This window comes from Conger conger, chromosome 12, assembly GCF_963514075.1.
Source record: "Conger conger chromosome 12, fConCon1.1, whole genome shotgun sequence".
In the NCBI taxonomy this organism is placed as follows: Eukaryota; Metazoa; Chordata; class Actinopteri; order Anguilliformes; family Congridae; genus Conger; species Conger conger.
In genome coordinates this window covers 47,715,674-47,734,386 of record NC_083771.1, presented here as the reverse complement: position 1 = coordinate 47,734,386, position 18,713 = coordinate 47,715,674, and the positions used below count along the sequence as shown (strand labels likewise).

The window sequence follows — 18,713 nt, the reverse complement described above, 5'->3', positions numbered from 1 at the left end:
GCCCTTTGTTTGTGTGATCCACCCTTAAATGCATGTGCATTAAGGAGAGAAGCGCAGCTGGCCAAGATCTCAGGCATACGGCTGTTCTAGCCCCGTGCACCAGTTTGATACATATGCTGCATGTTTCCTGGGCACAATGCGTCATATGTGTGCCTGAAAATAGGCGCAAAAGGCTGAGTACATCCGATGTTCTGATCCGGGGGGGTCCGCAAGGGCGCACCCCACTTCCACCATTCATGTACGTATGAGAGTTTGACATCTACGGAAAATAAAAAGGTCATTTTATTTTTTATACTATTAATGGCTTGCTTTATTCTTATTTATACAGCAGAATACAGTAATATGCCAAGAGATTTCATGTGCATCGAAAGTATGGCATTTCTACATATCAGACTACATTGCTCAATACCCAGTACATAGATTGACCCCATCAAAACAAATCATTCAATAGACACAGTGCATAGATTGCATAGATTAAACCATTAAAAACAAAATTTGCAAAGATTTCTACATTTACAGTTTACATTTTAGTCATTTGGCAGACGCTTTTAATCCAAAGTGATTTACAAGTGCATAGGTTCTTCCACAAGTCAAAGCATCACATCCATAACTAGGAAAATACATAGGAAGTGCTGTTTTAAAAACATGTTCTCACTTTGAGCCCAGTTCAAGGGACTGAACAAAATAAGTTCAAATCAAATGAAACGTTTATTTTTAATGTGAGAATGTGAATGTGTCTGGAGAAATTAATTAATTTGACAAAGTTTGAATTCAGTTTTCTAAATGGAAAAATATAGTCATAATGGTGACATATAACATATAACATATAGTGATGATTAGGCAGTAAGTAATTTATAACTTCAAACATCTAAAAAGGCAGTGATGTAGAGCAGATAATTGCCAATGACACATGAAGGTTTTCTGCTTTCATTATAAGAATGATTAACCAGATAGAAAACATATTTGGGATTTTTTGTGAAGAAAAAAAAAGGAGTCTTTAATATGGAGGTGACAATATGAAATTAAACTGTTGAAATATCACAGCCTATTTACTATCCTAATGAATGGAACAATGGACAGAGATCAGCCATGATGATTCAAAGGCAGGATTTGTACAGATAAATGCTGCATAGGTAATGATAGAGGCAATATAAATTTATAGTATGAATATGATTTTATGAGTACAATGAGCTGCTGATGGTAATATCTCTCATAGAACCAGAGAAGACTCAGGGGAGGCTGCAGATATTCAACAGTGTCTGTGTCTGTGTCAGTGACCAGGAATTCTCACTCTTCCCAAGCATCAGTGATGATTGAATTCAACTGCCCCCTTTTAAAATGTGTGAGTGCTTGATTTGTATTGTATAAAACTTGCTGTTTGTTCATGCCATTCAACTTGGCTGGGGCTCTGTTTTGCTTAACCATTATGAGTCATACCTGTGAGTAGATTATTTGATATTAATGGCACTCAGAAGATGCATCTTCAACCCTACTGAAACAGGGGATGTGTAATCAATTAATTTTGATCTCCTCCTGTTTTTATCAAAAACCTTTCCTTCAGGTTTTCCATGGCTTGGACTGGGGTTATATCTCTCCAGTTGGGGGGAATTTCAGCAGGCTCGGCTTCATATTTCTTGGCAAACTGCTCGTTAAACTTGCAGAAGACGTACTTCCAGTAGTCTGAAGCCTGGATGCTGGTGTCAGGCTGGATGCGCCAGTCAGGGTAAATGCTCAGGTAGTCCTTGTATGGATGCCATTTCTCCTCTGTTCCAGTCAACCTGAAGTTTTTTTCACTGGCAACACTGGTGGAGCAGATATTGCTCACTAATATATGCGATTCACAATTCCTCCATCCTGCAATCCCCTGAGGACGGTGAATGGAAGCAAAGTGCTCTGTGTGGCTCTTGCCACCAGCTTCACAGGGGGTCTTGCAGAAGGGACACTGCCTCCCACAGCCAAACACCCTGTTAAAAAGCTCCTTCTTCTGTGGCTGAAAGGGCAGTGAGGTCAGCCTGGCCCTCACATCTCCACCTTTCTGAAACTCTGCGGTAAAAGTCTGCTCCATTTCATCCACAAGACACCGGGAAAAGTCTTCTGGTTTGGCAGAGTTTAAGGCCAGGACTGCGCTGAGGGGGTCTTTGGGGATGACAAGCTCCTTCGCTAGGTCACTACAGATATCCTGAATGAACTGCTGAATGTTCTGGGCCTCCTCACCCCTTCTTGCTGCCTGTTCAGTTGCCTTCATCTGTGCGTTCTTAATGGCTTCCTTTATTCTGCTAAGCATCACCTTCAGGCGATTCATCTCAATATCCCCAAGTCTATCTCTCTCTGAGAACTGCTTCACCATCAGCTTCAATATCCAGTCATGGACAAAGGTCTCATATTTTTTAATGTATTTCACAAAGTCCTGAAAGTTATCACCAGTAAGCAGCTGCTCAAGGATTGAGAACTGGAAGAAGGTTCGAGTGCTGAAAGCAATGGCTTTCTGCCCTGCCAACATTTCATCCACAAGGTCAGGGCCCAGAGATGTATTCCTTCACCGCAGGTTAACAGTTAACAATGAAATCATTGGCTTTCTTCTGACACTGGTCTCTTTTGTTGAACAGGTCCTTAAAGTCTGTGTAGTACTGTTGCTTGAACTGTTCCAGACAGTGACGAGGATCATTTGCATGGATGAAAGCCAGATGCTTTTTTTGAAACTCCCGTGCTGCATGTCCACAGATGTGAAACTTCAGCTTGGCCTGAAATTCAGCAGTTGTTCCCAGATTCTTGTCCAGGATTTTGTCTCTAATGCAAACCATGTCTATTGTGTATGTTTTATGGTAATCAGATTTTGTTCTCACTTTCTCATTGACAAACTGCTTGCTCTGCTCAATGATGTGATCAACTACCTGCTGGAACTCCTTCAGCTCCTTTCCAAAGTCAAAATTCCAAATCCTTTGATTTAATGCCAGATGTTCACTTTTCACTATGAATGGCTCGCTTCCATATCCAGACAAGTTGCCCACTTTTGACAGTATTTCACGTACTGAGCTGCCTTTCATCTCTAAGTTAACCCACAGCTGGTGGTAGATGTTTTGCACAATGTCTCGTTCTTCCATGCCAGGGAACCGCAGCTCTGCCACGGTCTCCTTCCACATCTTCTCAAATTCATCCTCCAGCTGTTGATCAGACAGATCTTTACTTTTCCTGCATTTCTCAATCAGCCCCTGCACCTTTTTCTCCATTGTGGCCATTTGATTGTTCTTGATGCTCTCTAACCTGAACATACCCTTTCTGATCTCCACCGCTGCCTCAAGCTTGTTTTTCACAGAGTTCTCTGTCTCCATCCTGATGGTGTTGGCTGTGATGTTAAAGTCCTCCTTGAACATCTCTACCAAGTGAACATGTCCCTCTTGCCTCTTGTAGAATTCAGTCAGGTTGGCCAAAATGAGTGTTTCCCCTTTAGTCAGTTCTACCAAGGCCTCATTTGTCAGGTGGACCAGTAACTCATCCAAATTCTTAAATTCTGCTTCTGTGCCAAAGTTTGACACCTTTGCCTCAGCTTCCATTAGCCAGGAGTACATGTTCTTCCTGAAGGCCCAATCCCATTGGTTGAACTCAGTGCAAAGCTGAGCACAAGCTTCAGTTACAAGGTTGGAAGCTGAAGATGAAGTTCTCATACTTTACTGCTTGCCATAAGCTCTTGGTCCATTCAAGGAACTCAATGATTGTGTGTGCTGAGCTGTCTCCAGATTTTTGTTCCATAAACTTCTCATTCACACTCCTCTTGAAAAGACCCACAGACTCACTGTAGCCAGCATTGACAGGGGCCATGGGAGGGTTGCCGTTCCAGAGCCCAGGGATGTACCAGGTGTTTCTCTCTGGATCATACTCCATGACATCAGTAAATGTATAGTTGTTTCCCTTCTTTTCCATCTTAGCTGCTGCTTGGGTCATCTCATTCAGCTGCTCCAGCAGAAGTTTCCTGTCTCTCATGTTACTGTCATGGGCAGAGATGTCTGCCACATTCTGGTGCACAAACTGACAGCAGGGTTTTCTCCCAACTTCTTTCATGCGCAGGAAGGCGTGCACCACAATCTGCAGGATATCGTTCATTTCTGTGGAATTCTCCATGGCGATGTTGATGACTGTGATGTCACTCAGCCCCACCACCAGAGTGGCCAGTTCATTATCATGCTCATAACTGTCATCCAGCTGTGCCAACTGTGGTGCCTTCAAACCTTCAGTGTCAATAACCATGATGTAATCACACCCAAGCCGCACTTTAAAATCCTCTTTCACTCTGATGAGGAGCATGAAGGCCCCTCTGGTGCACCTGTCACTACTGACAGCAAACTGGACCCCAAACATGGTGTTCAGGAGGGTGGACTTCCCAGTGCTCTGTACCCCCAGTACAGAGATCACCCGGATCTTACATGTATTCTTTGTTAGATCATGGAGTTCTTTCAGAACCTGCGTCACCCACTCCAGAGGAATATTGCTTGAGTCTCCATCCACCAGCTCAAGAGGAAAGCCCTCCTGTAGCAGCTTGACACAGAGACGTGGCAGGTGCTTAATCTCTGGGGTGAGGGCTTCGGGGAGTGAGCAGGCCGACTCGTACAGCTGACCCATTTCCCTCAGGAAGTGCTCAGTCCCCAAGGAGCAGCTGGAGATCTCCCTGTCCAACTTAGCAATGAGCTCCTTGTTTTCGGAGGAATTCCGACACTGTTCCTTGTACTTTGCCCAAAGAGGTGGAAGGTGTGTGCGTGACAGATTATCCAGATTGATCCTCATCCACTTGAGGAAATACTTGCACTCCTCTGTGGAATTGCACATCGCGGAGATGAAACGGGACATAGAATTTGAGATGCTGTGAGCCCTCTGCTGTTCTCTGAGCTTCTGCCTCTGATCTGCAAGCTCATTCTTGTAAACTTCTATGTTTTTCTCCTAAGCATTTTTAATCCTGCACTGTTCCTTCTCCAGGTTGGCCAGCTGTTTCCATGCAGTCCCTTGTAAGGGAAGCTCTTTCTCCTTGAAGCTCGATATGTCAGATATTCCTCCTGTGATTTCATCAGCCTTTGCCTTGCCCCTCTTACAGTAGTAGTCATCTTCATCAACATGGATCCGTAATTCATGGGCAAGATCAGACATCCTTTCAATGCCCATTTTAATGTTTCCCTTTACAATTCCACGGAGAGTCGAACACAGTTTTTTGTTGAATTCTGCATCACTCATCCGCTGATGCTTTTTGATGATGTTACTGGGTTTTCCCTCAGAAACACATCTCCTGAAGTCATCCTCATTGAAGCTCTGGCTCTGTGAATTGGTGATCAAAATCCAATCAGTCTTAAATTGTTTAGAGTCGAGAAATCTTTGTTCAAACTGAAAGTCGTCGCAAAACACAAATATAGCAGTAGATTTGTGGCAGAGGAAAGCGTACTGAATTTCAAAGTCTCTGAGGTCCCCACGGAGGTTAGCTATAGCCAGAGGCTCAGAGAAGATGTCAGTGTTTTTGTTCCCACTGGGCAGATACCAGCTGATTTCCACCAGCCCACTGGAAATCCTCCTTGGGGTGTCACCGCACTCCATGTTTTTGTGAACAAAGGTGTCCTGGTACTGCTGAGGGTTGCTGAGAACCTGGTTCAGAATGTGAGACTTGGACATGCCGCAGTTTCCCAGCCTCACAAAAGAGACCATGGGGAGGTCAGAGAGAACAATGCTCTCCTCCACAAACCCTCTTTGGTCATCTAAAGAGTGTGGCTTGTACTTTTTCACAATATCCCTCATGGCCCACAGCATTAAAGTGCACTGCTGGGCATCACATGTAGGAAGCAGCAGAGGCACAGAGAACTGGCACATAGACATTTTCAAAGCCATCTCCTGCTGGAGAAAGCCATCTGAGCAGAGAAAAACAGCAGTTATGAGGTCCAGGGGGTTGACTCTGTTGCTGTGGTCCTGTGGATTGGGTCATGCACCGAGTGTCCTGTTGTGAGGTACAGCTCATTCTACCAAAGGACCCATTCATCATCATCAGCTTCCTCAGGAAACACCATGGCAGAGATTTCAGAGACTGGATGCTTTCATCAGATAAAGTCTCTCCATCAATCTCCAGCACCTGGCTCAGAGTCAGCTTGTTCAAGTGGTGTTCCAGTCGCAGGTCACTCAGCAGCTCCTCCAGACTGGTTCCTGCCATTGGGGATGGAAGCTGCATTAGTACATTTGCACAGTAGAACAGTCATACATACATATACTTGCACATCAAAAAATGACTAAAGTTCTTGGCAGAGTGAATGCTTCATACTCCTGAGTGATGCTATGGCTAGTTATTGTACCCTGTTCATCATCAAGTCATCTCTAGCCCTGGACCGTGATTCTGAAGTGTTCAGGGACACTTGTATGCAGTGATCCTCCCTGCCTAGTCCCTACCCCCACCCTCAGAGCTGCTCCCTCATGCACAGGCCTTACTGGGATCCTGGTGTTGAACCAAAGTCTGATGCCTTAACCTTGCACCATTTTTAAAGTCTATATTTAAACATGTTTTTAATAAGAGGCCACAGAAATGTATTCTTTTAGTAAGTTCATTACTGGCTTAAAAATCACTGCTGCTAGAGCAATAGACCCTGGCTGTCACTAGGTAGGTCACATGGAAACTCATTATTCTATTACGACCCTTGTCTTCCCCTGTGATGTCTGTGTCTGAATGTTTCTGATCCCGAGTCCCCTGTCTGCGTGCTTCACTATTTGGGTGGTTTTGGAATTTTCCGGTTTCCCATGATTCCTTCTGTCTCGCTGTTCTTATTTCCTGCTTACTCTCCATTTCATGTTTGTAGATAGCACTAATATACTAATCCCAACTAACACAGAATTAACACACTAATATGTTCGTCGAACTCACAAACTAACATTCACTAGTTTTGGGTGTTTGTAATTTAATCACTTAACTAACAGACTAACTCTTCCTCTATTTCAATACTGCTCTATAACTCACAAACTCTATAACGCCTCCCTGTTCTATCCCTAAATTGCTTGCCTTGATTCAGCGAAGTGTTCGCACCAGCTCTCTGCTATCTCTACATTCCTTAACTCTGTGCAATTGTCTACTCCCTAGTCCGGAGCCGTTTGTATTACATGTGTGTCTTTGTGAATCCAGTCCCGCGTTTTCATTCCAACCTTGTCATTGTATTATTGCCCTTCCATGTGTCTCACATGATGTTTATTTGTTAGACCGCCCTCACTCCCACGACCCGCCTAGGTTGTCTCATTCCTCATTCATTGCAATTTTAGTTTTCGTGTTTTTCATGTTCTGTATTCTCCCTGTGTTGTTAGCGTTTTTGTGTTTTTGTTACCTCTGTGCACACCGTAGTCTCCCTGTCACTTCATTCATTGGTTTCACCTGTTTCACTTCCTGATTGTTTCCCCACCTGACTCATTACATTACATTACATTACATGGCATTTAGCAGACTCTCTTATCCAGAGCGACGTACAACAAACTGCAAATCAAACACAAGAACAAGTGCAAAGAGGACCTGAGAGGACAGTACAGTTCCGAGTCCTTGTGTAAACATTCAGAAAATCAGAACCCTTTAAGAGTACAATCAACTTTCAAACTAGCAGATCACAATTGCAGCTAGAATACAAAAAATAACACTACCTATACAAGTAACAATATCTATACAATCTATACACAAGTGCCATTACAGTCTAAGGCTAATCATGGTGGTGAGTTGGGGAGGGAAAGGTGTAGCCTGAAGAGATGGGTCTTCAGTCTGCGCTTGAAGGAGGTCAGAGACTCTGCCGTTCTGACATCCACCAGGAGGTCATTCCACCACCGTGGGACCAGGACAGACAGCAGTCGTGAGCGTGAGGTGCAGGTGTGGCGAGGGGGAGGCGCCAGACGGCACAAAGTGGCAGAACGGAGGGGTCTTGTTGGTGTATAAGTCTTGATAAGGGATTGAATATATACAGGGGCTGACCGTTTAACTGCCTGGTATGCGAGCACCAAAGTTTTAAATTTGATGACTCCCATTCGCTCTCGTTACCTGCATATAAAAACCCCTCTGTCTGTGCAGTTAGTTGCCAGATTGTAATATGTTTATTCCATACTCTCCAGCGTTTTCGTATTGGTACCTGTTTTGACCTGTTTCGTCCCCGACCATCGAGTTTAGCTTATTCCTTCACTCGTGTTCTGACCCGTAGTTTTTTGACCCACTTCTGTTTATTCACCTTCGTTTCTGGATTGTGTTTCTGTTTAATTAGCCCGTTTGTTTTCAATATTGTTTTACACAATACAATGTAATATATTGACTCCTTTAGTAACATGAATACTAGCCGGTATTTCAGGAAGTGGTTAGGTTAAGTGCAGCTTAGTTTAATAATGCAGCTGGGACCTGTCATTCATAGAAGCTGTCCAATCACAAGATTTCAGGCAAGAGTTCTGGGCGTGTCTGAATGTCACTCTAGGAATGGCTCTAGAGCAGAGATCTGAAACACAAATCTTGGATGGCTGCAGTGTTTCCTGGTTTTTGGTGTTTTTAGAAAGTGCAAAATTTAAGTCACTGATTGCTTGTTTGCAAGGCCTTCACAGGATGCCTACAACAGACAAAAAAACCCTTTTTAATTTGGCCCTCCAGAACTGGAATTAAACAACTGGACATTGTGGCCTGCAGAACTGGAGTTTGACTCTGAGGTTTGTCAAATCTCACCTCCTCCTCGTGTGCAGTGCACACAGTGTCTTTGGTGTCCTTACTCAAGGTCCCATCCATGTTTTCAGTATCTGCTGAACATCTCTTTTCATCTGACTTAGCTGGCCAAGCAGAGGAGGGTTGGGACTGGGCCAGGCATGAGGATGTCTTCTCTGGTGCTGGTTCTGTGCCCAGACAGGATTGGTTGTCTGTGGTCTTCTCCCGATTCTCAGAATCTGCACCTGAGATGCTCAAAGACAGACCACAGTCCAAGGAAGGGTCCCTTAACACCCTTAACATCCACCCCAAGTAAAATGTGTCATTTTAAAAAACAGTTTCTTTAAAGCTGGGCGGCATGGATGGTGCAGTGGGTAGCACTGCCACCTCACAGCAAGGAGGTCCTGGGTTCGTAATCCCAGTCGACCGGGGCCTTTCTGTTTGGAGACATGGAGGTTAGGCTGATTGGAGAGTCTAAATTGCCTGTGGGTATGAGTGTGTGAGTGAATAAAAGCGTGTGTAAAAGCGTGGGTATGAGTGTGTCAGTGAATAAAAGCGTGTGTAAAAGCGTCTGCCAAATGACTAAAATGTAAATGTAAATGTAAATGAATGGTGTGTGTGCCCTGCAATGGACTGGCGACCTGTCCAGGGTGTATTCCTGCCTTTCGCCCAATGTATGATAGGCTCCAGCCCCCCTGCGACCCTGTTTAGGATAAGCGGGTTAAGCTAAAAGATGGATGGATGGATGGAGTTTCTTTAAAGCACTGCGATGGTGCACAGTTAAGCACTCGTGGCTCAGCTAAGCACCATATAAGACATGGCTAAGCATCACAGTGGCGCTGATATGATCTGTGTTTTCTGTATCTGTATTTTGTAAGTCCTCAGAATATTTGCCTCTGTGCTTCCAGAAGTCAGTCAGTTCATTCCCTATCATTCCTTTCACCTGTGTTCCACTTCCTGATTGTTGTACTCACTGGATTCTTGTTTCCTCTCATTATCTCCCTATATACACCTGTCTGTTTTGTGTAGTATTTGTCAGATTGTCATGTGCTTCCGCGATACTTTCCAGTGTTTTTTCCTGTCTGATTACCTGTGTATCGACCTGTTTGGCTTTTGACTTCTGAGTCCTGGATTACCCTTCTCTTTGTCTTTGACCCGCTGTGTTTGGACTCCCTTCGATTTAATGGTTTGTGTTTTTGGTTTTCGATTCTGTTTATCCCCCAGTTTGGACTACCTCATTGTTTTTGTTGCATCTGTTTGCCTGGCTATCAGACCCCTGCTTGGAGTATCGTTTAAGAACTGTTTATTCTCTACTACACCTGTTTGCTGGTTCTCGACTGGCTTGTCTACTCTGCCTCAAAGTTAATAAAGACTTTAACTTGAACTTCTGTGGTCTCGCTATTGGGTTTGTTGTTCTGAAGCCTGACAGGCACAGGGCATCACACTTTCATTTGGGCTCAGAGGGAGGGACTTGGCTTGCTACATATAAGCACTCCTGATCACCTTGGAACCATAGTCTGGGGCTCGAGTTAATGCATGGGCGATTTAAATAAACAGCCTCAACTTCACTCCCAGTGCCAGGCTGGCTGGAGTGGGTGTGGTCAGCACAGTGGGTGTGGCCAGTATAGTGGGAGTGGTTATCAGAGTGGGTGTGGCCAGTATAGTGGCTGTGGTTATTAGTGTGTGTGTGGTTATCTGAGTGGGTGTGCCTATTAGAGTGGATGTGGCTCTCACTGACTGGGTGCTCAGATCAGACAAAAAGCAAACAGAACAGCAGTCACAATGTAGGCAGATTCCTACAGCCATATACTGTGTAGTCACACCCGCCAGCTTCAGTGAAACACAGCCAGTGCTGTAGCAGTCAGCTGAAGATGTTCTGGGCATCCTATAAATGTTCAGTCATGATAACCTTGTCTTCATTTGAAGCATTAAACATCAGCAAAACAAATATTTTTCAACATTTATCGTTGATGATGGAAAAAACAAAGAAGACATTTTGCATACTGTGAGCACAATTGAGCACGACTGCAAAATAAACCTAAATTTATGACAACTGTCATTGTCTTTTATCATGGTGAGTACATTACCTAATTTACCCATTAGGGCAGCCATCTAAACTGTTAAGTTGAAATTGCTACTGCTTTGACTAGTTTAGCAAGCTGGGTGAATGATAATTAAGCTAGGGGGGCTGGTTATTAACTAGCATGCTAGGTTTACCTGGGACAGGTTTCCTTGCAGAGCACAGTTTGTAGCCACAGTCATTGCAGAATTTGTCATTCTGCCCACATTTTCTGCTGCAACTGGGGCACTCCATCTGCATCCCTCTGGGCACACATAACATAACAAAACACAACATAACATAACATAACATAAAATAACAAAACATAACATAACATAACATCACATAACATAGCATAGCATAGCATAGCATAGCATAGCATAACATAACATAACGGTGAGAACAGGCCATTCAGCCCAGCAATGCTCACATTTACCAAACACTAAAGTGTACCTACTGCTTAGTTTGCATAAAAGCTAGATAGTATCTTGCACCGTATCAAGCCTGGTTTTGAAAAGTGTTTCTGCCTACACTGCATGTCCTGGCATGCTATTCCACACAGTGACCACTCTCTATGTGAACGAATACTGTAGTTCACTTTGTTAATCCCTTTAATTAATTAAAAAACCTCAATCAAATCATCCCTAAGCTTACCAGTTATTCCGTTTTGGGGGGCAATTACTTCTCAATTCAATATTTCATTGTTTGATAACTTTTAAATCAATGAAACAATCATTTAAACAATCAGTTGAAATGGGGAAATAACATGTGTACCAGAATGATATACCTTACAAGGCAGAACGATAGGATATGACATTTGTTCAAAGCAACCAAGATATGTTAAACTACTTAGAATATACCTTTGATATCAGACATAAAATATTGAAATATTGGAATAGAGAATATTTAAGTAATTGACAGTTAATAACACTTAATATTTGGTAGTGTGAGGTGGCACGGATGGTGCAGTGGGTAGCACTGCTGCCTCACAGCAAGGAGGTCCTGGGTTCAAATCCCCGTCGGCCGTGGCCTCTCTGTGCGGAGTTTGCATGTTCTCCCCGTGTCTGCATGGGTTTCCTTCGGGTACTCCGGTTTCCTCCCACAGTCCAAAGACATGAAGGTTAGGCTGATTGGAGAATCTAAATTGCCTGTGAGTGAGTGAGTGAGTGAGTGAGTGAGTGAGTATGCCCTGCGGTGGACTGGCGACCTGTCCAGGGTGTATTCCTGCCTTTTGCCAAATGTATGCCGGGATAGGCTCTAGCCCCCCTGCGACCCTGTTCAGGATAAGCAGGTTAAGATGATGGATGGATGGATTTGGTAGTGTAAGCCCTGAGCTAACACAACAACGGAATTTAGTGAGGGCTAAGGTATCTGCACGCTTGTCCTTCTGGTGCTGCTGAAAGAAAGTTTGTAGGATTAAATGTTACTGACCGCTTTGTGAAGAGACTAGATCAGCTAATAAATAAACCACTCTGCCTTCTGCTCTCTACTGGTCCGGGCTGACCAAGAATCTCCACAACAGGGCCAATAAATCTACTTTCGTATTATCTGACTCCATTTGAATAATAATTTAGATTAGTGTAGAATCCCATGCTGAGATATACTCCCAGAACAGTCCTCTGCTGGTCCCGCCGTATGTCACATCGGCCGTTACGTGCACGTCTCACGAGCTGGCTAGATATCTGCAGTCATTACAGAGGTCTCAGGAATAGCTACTTTTGGGTGTGGCTGATGGCTATGACAGTTCTGTACAGGGCGGCCTATAGCATAGTGGTTAAGGTACGTGACTGGGACATACAAAGTCGGTGGTTCGATCCCCGGTGTAGCCACAATAAAATCCACACAGCCGTTGGGCCCTTGAGCAAGGCCCTTAACCCTGCATTGCTCCAGGGGAGGATTATCTGCTGCTTAGTCTAATAAACTGTATGTTGCTCTGGATAAGAACATCTGCCAAATGACATTAATGTCATGTAAATGTTCTCGACATGAATGAACTGCCAAGAGGAGGCGATTGATTTACTGTCAGAGGTCTACGGGTGCAATAAGCCATGATACATTTAGAGTAAATTTACATCCTCCCTAGACCAACTCGAGGGGGTAACCACCCATTCCCTGTGTAATAGTGAGTGTCAGTATGTGAAACCACACAAATCCAGATTTAACTATTTATTTTACCAGGCAGGTTACTTACTTAATCACATTCAATTCCAAATAAAATATACATAAAAGTGTTACAATAGAAACCAAATTGCAGAGTCTTAGAAGTCATACCTGGTTACAAAGGCAACATGCAAAGGCAATCTACAGCAGAGTCTGACTACAGTCTCCCAGATTGCTTGGTTTACTCTCCCTAACAGCAGCCTTTGATCCCGCTCGTAAAAATGGGTCCACAATGAACTATTTGGCATTCATAACCATTTGGAATTTAGAGCCAGGCCTCTCCAGGTAGTGGGATTTGATCAGGGGGGTCAAAGCAAATGGCTTTCACTTGGACAGATTTCCACAGTTTACCCTAGGTTCCTGGGTGGTTATGATGTCTTAGGTATACTGTTGAGGAAATTAGACCATTGCACCAGTCGCACTGAAACAATCGGAATAATACCTGTAAGGAGTGGCCCTTCACAGCCACCAGAGTTGGTCAATTAATAGAATTTAATTGGTTGATTTATTTACTTGAAAGCCAAGTGTTGGTGTTTAAAATGGAACACAGGTGCAACTATTTGGCTCTGCCATTTAAGTGTCTATCAGAGATGGAAAAGGGTATCCACAATGTTCACTTGTGGGTTTGTAAAATAAATTATTACTTTTTATCTCAGTTTTTTTACTTATTTTCATTTATTTTTACAATACCAAACATTAATATGTTCTGATCTGGGATTGTCATGAAACATCTCATGCCATATACACTATTTCAGTGCTCCAACCCTAAAAGGAATCTGAGAGGAGGGGTTGATTGGGGGGGGGGGGGAAGGAAGACAGCCGGTTTGGGAACAATGCATGAGTTTTCCTCTCACACGTTCCCGCCCAGTATGAGTGCTGAGAAGGTGGGGGCTAAAGATGTATGCTACTGAGGGGAGAGTTAAATGACTTCACAGCCCCTTACTGCCACCATATCAGAGGAAGCGAGCCAGCTGACCAGTGCACTGAGTGACAATACCAGGTTTAATCATAATAATAATTTATAATACACTAAAGTGTAACTACTGCTTAGTTTGCTTCAAAGCTAAAGAGCATCTAACACCGTGTCAAGCTTTGGTGTGTCTGCCTCCACTATATGTCCTGGCATGCTATTCCACTGCACTCTATGTATGAAAAAATACTTTGTAATATCTGTGAGGAATTTATCCTTTGCCGATGTCCATATATGCCCCCTCACTTGCTAACCAAACTCACCCTGAAGAATCGCCTGTAGTTCACTTTGTTAATTCCTTTAATAAATTTAAAAGCCTCAATCAAATCACCCCTAAGTCTCCCTTTACTAAGCTTAAAGAGACAAAGCACATTAAGTCCTCGTAACTTTTATCTTTTATACATGGAATCAATCAGGTTTCCCTTTTTGAACCTTTGTAACATCACACAGTTACAGCAAGAAGAGTCAAAGCACCTTGTACAAAATGTAGAAATGCAAAGTTGGAAATGCAAAGGAAACCAATGAACTTTATTTGTATGTTTTAGCTATTTTTTTAATTAAATCATTGGTGCACATAATAGCTGTACGTATATTAGCCAATAATATGAAGATGTTTAATTTAGCTTCACTTACCTATAGAATCTCTTCTGGAATCAATTCAGCTGCAATGTCTTTTCTGTGAAAAATAAAGCAAAGTGTGAAGAATGAGACTGATCCTCCAAACTGAGGGCGTTTCACAATGACCCAACTGTTGACTGCCAGGCAACTATATACAGAGGTAAAATCGAAAGTATTAGTAGAAGTACATGATGAGATTTTTATCTGTTGGGAGTTGTTCTGGTTTTGCAGTCTTTCTGGGAAGAGCGGGTGTGGCACCTCTTTTGTTTACTTGCTGTGCCTTCCTGTGGGACTTTGGCTGGAGCAGGACCAGGTTCCTCCACTGGTCTGACCTTCTCAGTGAATGCAGAAGGTGAGGCTGTGAGCTCGGCCGGCTCGCCTGGAGTGGCATAATTGGCTTGCCGCTCTGGGGGAGGGGGGAGGACTCAGTGGGGGGAGGCTAGCCGCTCTGGGGGAGGACTCAGCGGGGGGAGGCTAGCCGCTCTGGGGGAGGACTCAGCGGGGGGAGGCTAGCCGCTCTGAGGGAGGACTCAGTGGGGGGAGGCTAGCCGCTCTGAGGGAGGACTCAGTGGGGGGAGGCTAGGCGCTCTGAGGGAGGACTCAGTGGGGGGAGGCTAGCCGCTCTGAGGGAGGACTCAGCGGGGGGAGGCTAGCCGCTCTGGGGGAGGACTCAGCGGGGGGAGGCTAGCCGCTCTGAGGGAGGACTCAGTGGGGGGAGGCTAGCCGCTCTGAGGGAGGACTCAGTGGGGGGAGGCTAGGCGCTCTGAGGGAGGACTCAGTGGGGGGAGGCTAGCCGCTCTGAGGGAGGACTCAGCGGGGGGAGGCTAGCCGCTCTGGGGGAGGACTCAGCGGGGGGAGGCTAGCCGCTCTGAGGGAGGACTCAGCAGGGGGAGGCTAGCCGCTCTGAGGGAGGACTCAGCGGGGGGAGGCTAGCCGCTCTGGGGGAGGACTCAGCGGGGGGAGGCTAGCCGCTCTGAGGGAGGACTCAGCGGGGGGAGGCTAGCCGCTCTGAGGGAGGACTCAGCAGGGGGAGGCTAGCCGCTCTGAGGGAGGACTCAGTGGGGGGAGGCTAGGCGCTCTGAGGGAGGACTCAGTGGGGGGAGGCTAGCCGCTCTGGGGGAGGACTCAGCAGGGGGAGACTAGCGGCTCTGAGGGAGGACTCAGCGGGGGGAGGCTTGCCGCATACAACAACAGCCCCGATCGCCTCGGAGTCACAGTCACATGGAGACGATGTGGCCTGGAGAAGAAGGCGTGTCGCTCTCCGGATTGTTAGATCCGTTCGTGCTGCCGGGGGACATGATCGTATGTCTGCGGTGTATCCCAGACGACATGGGAAAGTGGAAGAGATCGGGTACAATTGGCACCAAACACCAAATTGGGAGAAGAAGGAAGAACATTTCTAAAAAATGAAATAAAAAAATGAAAGTACCTTCTCTGTACAGTATGTGGCGGTAAGCTTTCCCCAACTGCTCAAGGAACTCCCTCCTGCCATGAAGCTTCCCAATGTTCCATCCTGGAAACCCCCCAAAATCTGGTTGTCTGGTCGTAGGTAGATCGTTCAGCAAGACAAGGACTCCAAATATACACTTAGTGAGCACTTTATTAGGTATTTTTTCACTCATTGTTCTTCTGCTGCTGTAGCCTATCCACTGAAGAGGTTTGACGTGTTGTGTGTTCAGAGATGCTCTTCTGCATACCACTGTTGTAATCTGTGGTTATTTGCATCACCGTCACCTTCCTGTCAGCTGAAAGATGAGGTCAGGGGATACACACTCACACTCACACACACACACACACACACACAAACCCTGCCTCATACACACTCACACACACCCTGCCTCATACACACACACACATACACACACCCTGCCTCATACACACTCTCACACACACAACCTGTCTTATACACACTCGCACAAACACACACAGACACACACACACCCTGTATCATACACACACACACACACACACACACACACACACAAAGCCTGTCTCATACACACCCACACATGCATTCACGCTGTCCCATTTATTTCCAGTTGTAGTTGATATTTCGGTTGGTGCTGATTTACGTTGTGGTCTTCCCCTCCTTCTCAGACGTCATGCTGAATCCCTGCCCCTGCCCGTGGTAATAAACTGCATTTCCCAGCATCCCCCACTACATCTGCACGGCCACCACCCTTCAGTCTCGTGCACCTGTACTGCCTGTCGGCAGTCTTAGCATCCAGGGTGTTTAGACCCTCCAGTAATTCTGTTTTACGATGGGGCCCTTGAACAACACTCAATAAACCGCCCCCCACCCCCACCCCCCCACCATTCTTGCTCACATCCTCATACATCCCGCCTGTACGCTTAACCTTTCACTGTTGGGCCCCTGAGCAAGGCCCTGAACCCCGCATTGCTCCGGGGGGGAATGGCTTCATCAACTGTAAGTTGCTTTGGATAAAAGCGTCAGCTAAATAACTGTAATCTGACGTCATGGAGCTTGTTCCACCAGTCAGTTGTTTCCTGAGTAAATATATATATATTTTTTACAATCACTTCGACCCAAATCTCACAAGCTTCTGCTTAATTTCCAAAACCTTAGACACAACACTCAAAATGACAAGCCTGTTTGCCTGTTCAAAACATGCATTGTGCATTCAAATCTTTGAAGAAATTGTGCACTTCCAAACTCATTGGTTCAAATTCCTAATTTTTCATGAAATACTCGAGGAACATTTGTCTAGATCGCCCACACAAAAGATACCTACAGATTCATTACATTACATTATTGGCATTTAGCAGACGCTCTTATCCAGAGCGACGTACAACAAAGTGCATACCCATAACCAGGGATAAGTTCGCTGAAAGACCCTAGAGGGAAGTACAATTTCAACTGCTACCTGTACAACAAAGATAAGGACGAGGGCCTTCACGATTTAGTTGTTTTTACAAAACTTTACTATAGCATGAAAAAATACTTGATACATGTTTCAATATGGTCCTTTTGTGGCTCTAAATAAAGTGAAGAGTGAAAACAATAGAAGAGAGTGGAATCATGAAATAAAATCTGAATACTGTAAAAAATATATATAATTATAACATACTGAGGGTTTGTTTCACAGTTTTTTTTATTCTACAGTTTTGAAAAATTACCTCAAGGTTCTGAAATTAGTAGCAAAGTGATAGTAAAAAACTAAGTTTGTCTCCTGTCCTTTGGAATGCCCTTTGTCTGTTGGTCTGCACAGGTCTTTGGTCACAGTCACATACACACACACACACACACACACACCCTGCCTCATACATACACACACACACACACACACACACACACACACACACACAGGTCTTTGGTCGCAGTCACACACACACACCCTGCATCATACACACACACACACACACACACACACACACACACACCCTGCATCATACACACACACACACATACACACCCTGACCAGTGGTTCACCTGGTGTCACATGCAGTGCAGACTGGTGTGTGTGAATAATGCAGTGACTGCTATTCCTGTAGCGCTGCTGTGTGACTGCGACCAAAGACCTGTATGTGGATACTGTGTGTGTGTGTGTGTGTGTGTGTGTGTGAGGCAGGGTGTGTGTGTGTGTGTGTGTGTGTGTGTGTGTGTGAGTATGTGTGTGTTCGTATTGCAATAGTAGTGAGCACCCACGTGAGTACTGGAACCTTTCAAGTGAGGACCTTTTGGGGAAGTGAGATCATATTGGCTGGTCCTCACTTTTTTCTTCTTTTAATGGCATCTTGAGCCATATATAGAGCTGTATGCAGATTTTCTAAGAGGTCCTCATTTATGGGGTAAACCTAGCAAAATAAGTGTTTGTGTGTTTGTATGCTTGCTCTCTGCCCCCCTCTGAAGCATACACACATGTACTGCAGTGGAATTATGCCATTGGATGTCAGGAACCTTACTGATTTTCCTGATTGGACGATGGTATCCGGATTTGGTTCTTTATTAATTTGTAAAAATTTTGGAGGGAAAGTTGCTGTTGCTGGGCAGATGCAATGGCTTAATTGGCTACCATTTTGGAGAGAATGCAGGGATTATTTGATTGGCTACCATTTTGGAGGGAAAATCGCTTTGTGAGTGGGGAAGGGAGAGGTATTGTTTAGATGAGTTTGGCCAGCTTTTCAAGAGAAATGAGCTGCCTACACATTACATTTGCTGCATGACTGGCTGATTAAATATTTGCATTAACAAGCTGGTGCTGGTCTACCTGTTAAAGTGATAG

General features: G+C 44.8%; 1 protein-coding gene across 3 annotated transcripts; it reads right to left on the bottom strand.

Annotated features, from left to right (window-relative positions):
• Positions 1-519: 519 nt before the first annotated feature.
• LOC133142566 (interferon-induced very large GTPase 1-like) lies at positions 520-11,813 on the bottom strand. 3 transcript variants are annotated; one of them, XM_061263846.1, is made up of 4 exons: positions 11,712-11,813; positions 10,880-10,986; positions 8,687-8,907; positions 520-6,168 (listed from the first exon to the last, which is right to left on the bottom strand). In XM_061263846.1, exon 4 carries the CDS (start codon positions 4,837-4,839, stop codon positions 3,625-3,627), a length of 1,215 nt encoding a protein of 404 aa, XP_061119830.1. In that variant the 5' UTR covers positions 4,840-6,168; positions 8,687-8,907; positions 10,880-10,986; positions 11,712-11,813; the 3' UTR covers positions 520-3,624. The 3 variants fall into 3 exon arrangements, with proteins under 3 accessions (XP_061119830.1, XP_061119833.1, XP_061119832.1); XM_061263849.1 differs by lacking the exons at positions 8,687-8,907; positions 10,880-10,986; positions 11,712-11,813 and adding an exon at positions 8,112-8,133; XM_061263848.1 differs by lacking the exons at positions 8,687-8,907; positions 10,880-10,986; positions 11,712-11,813 and adding an exon at positions 7,329-7,557.
• Positions 11,814-18,713: the final 6,900 nt, after the last annotated feature.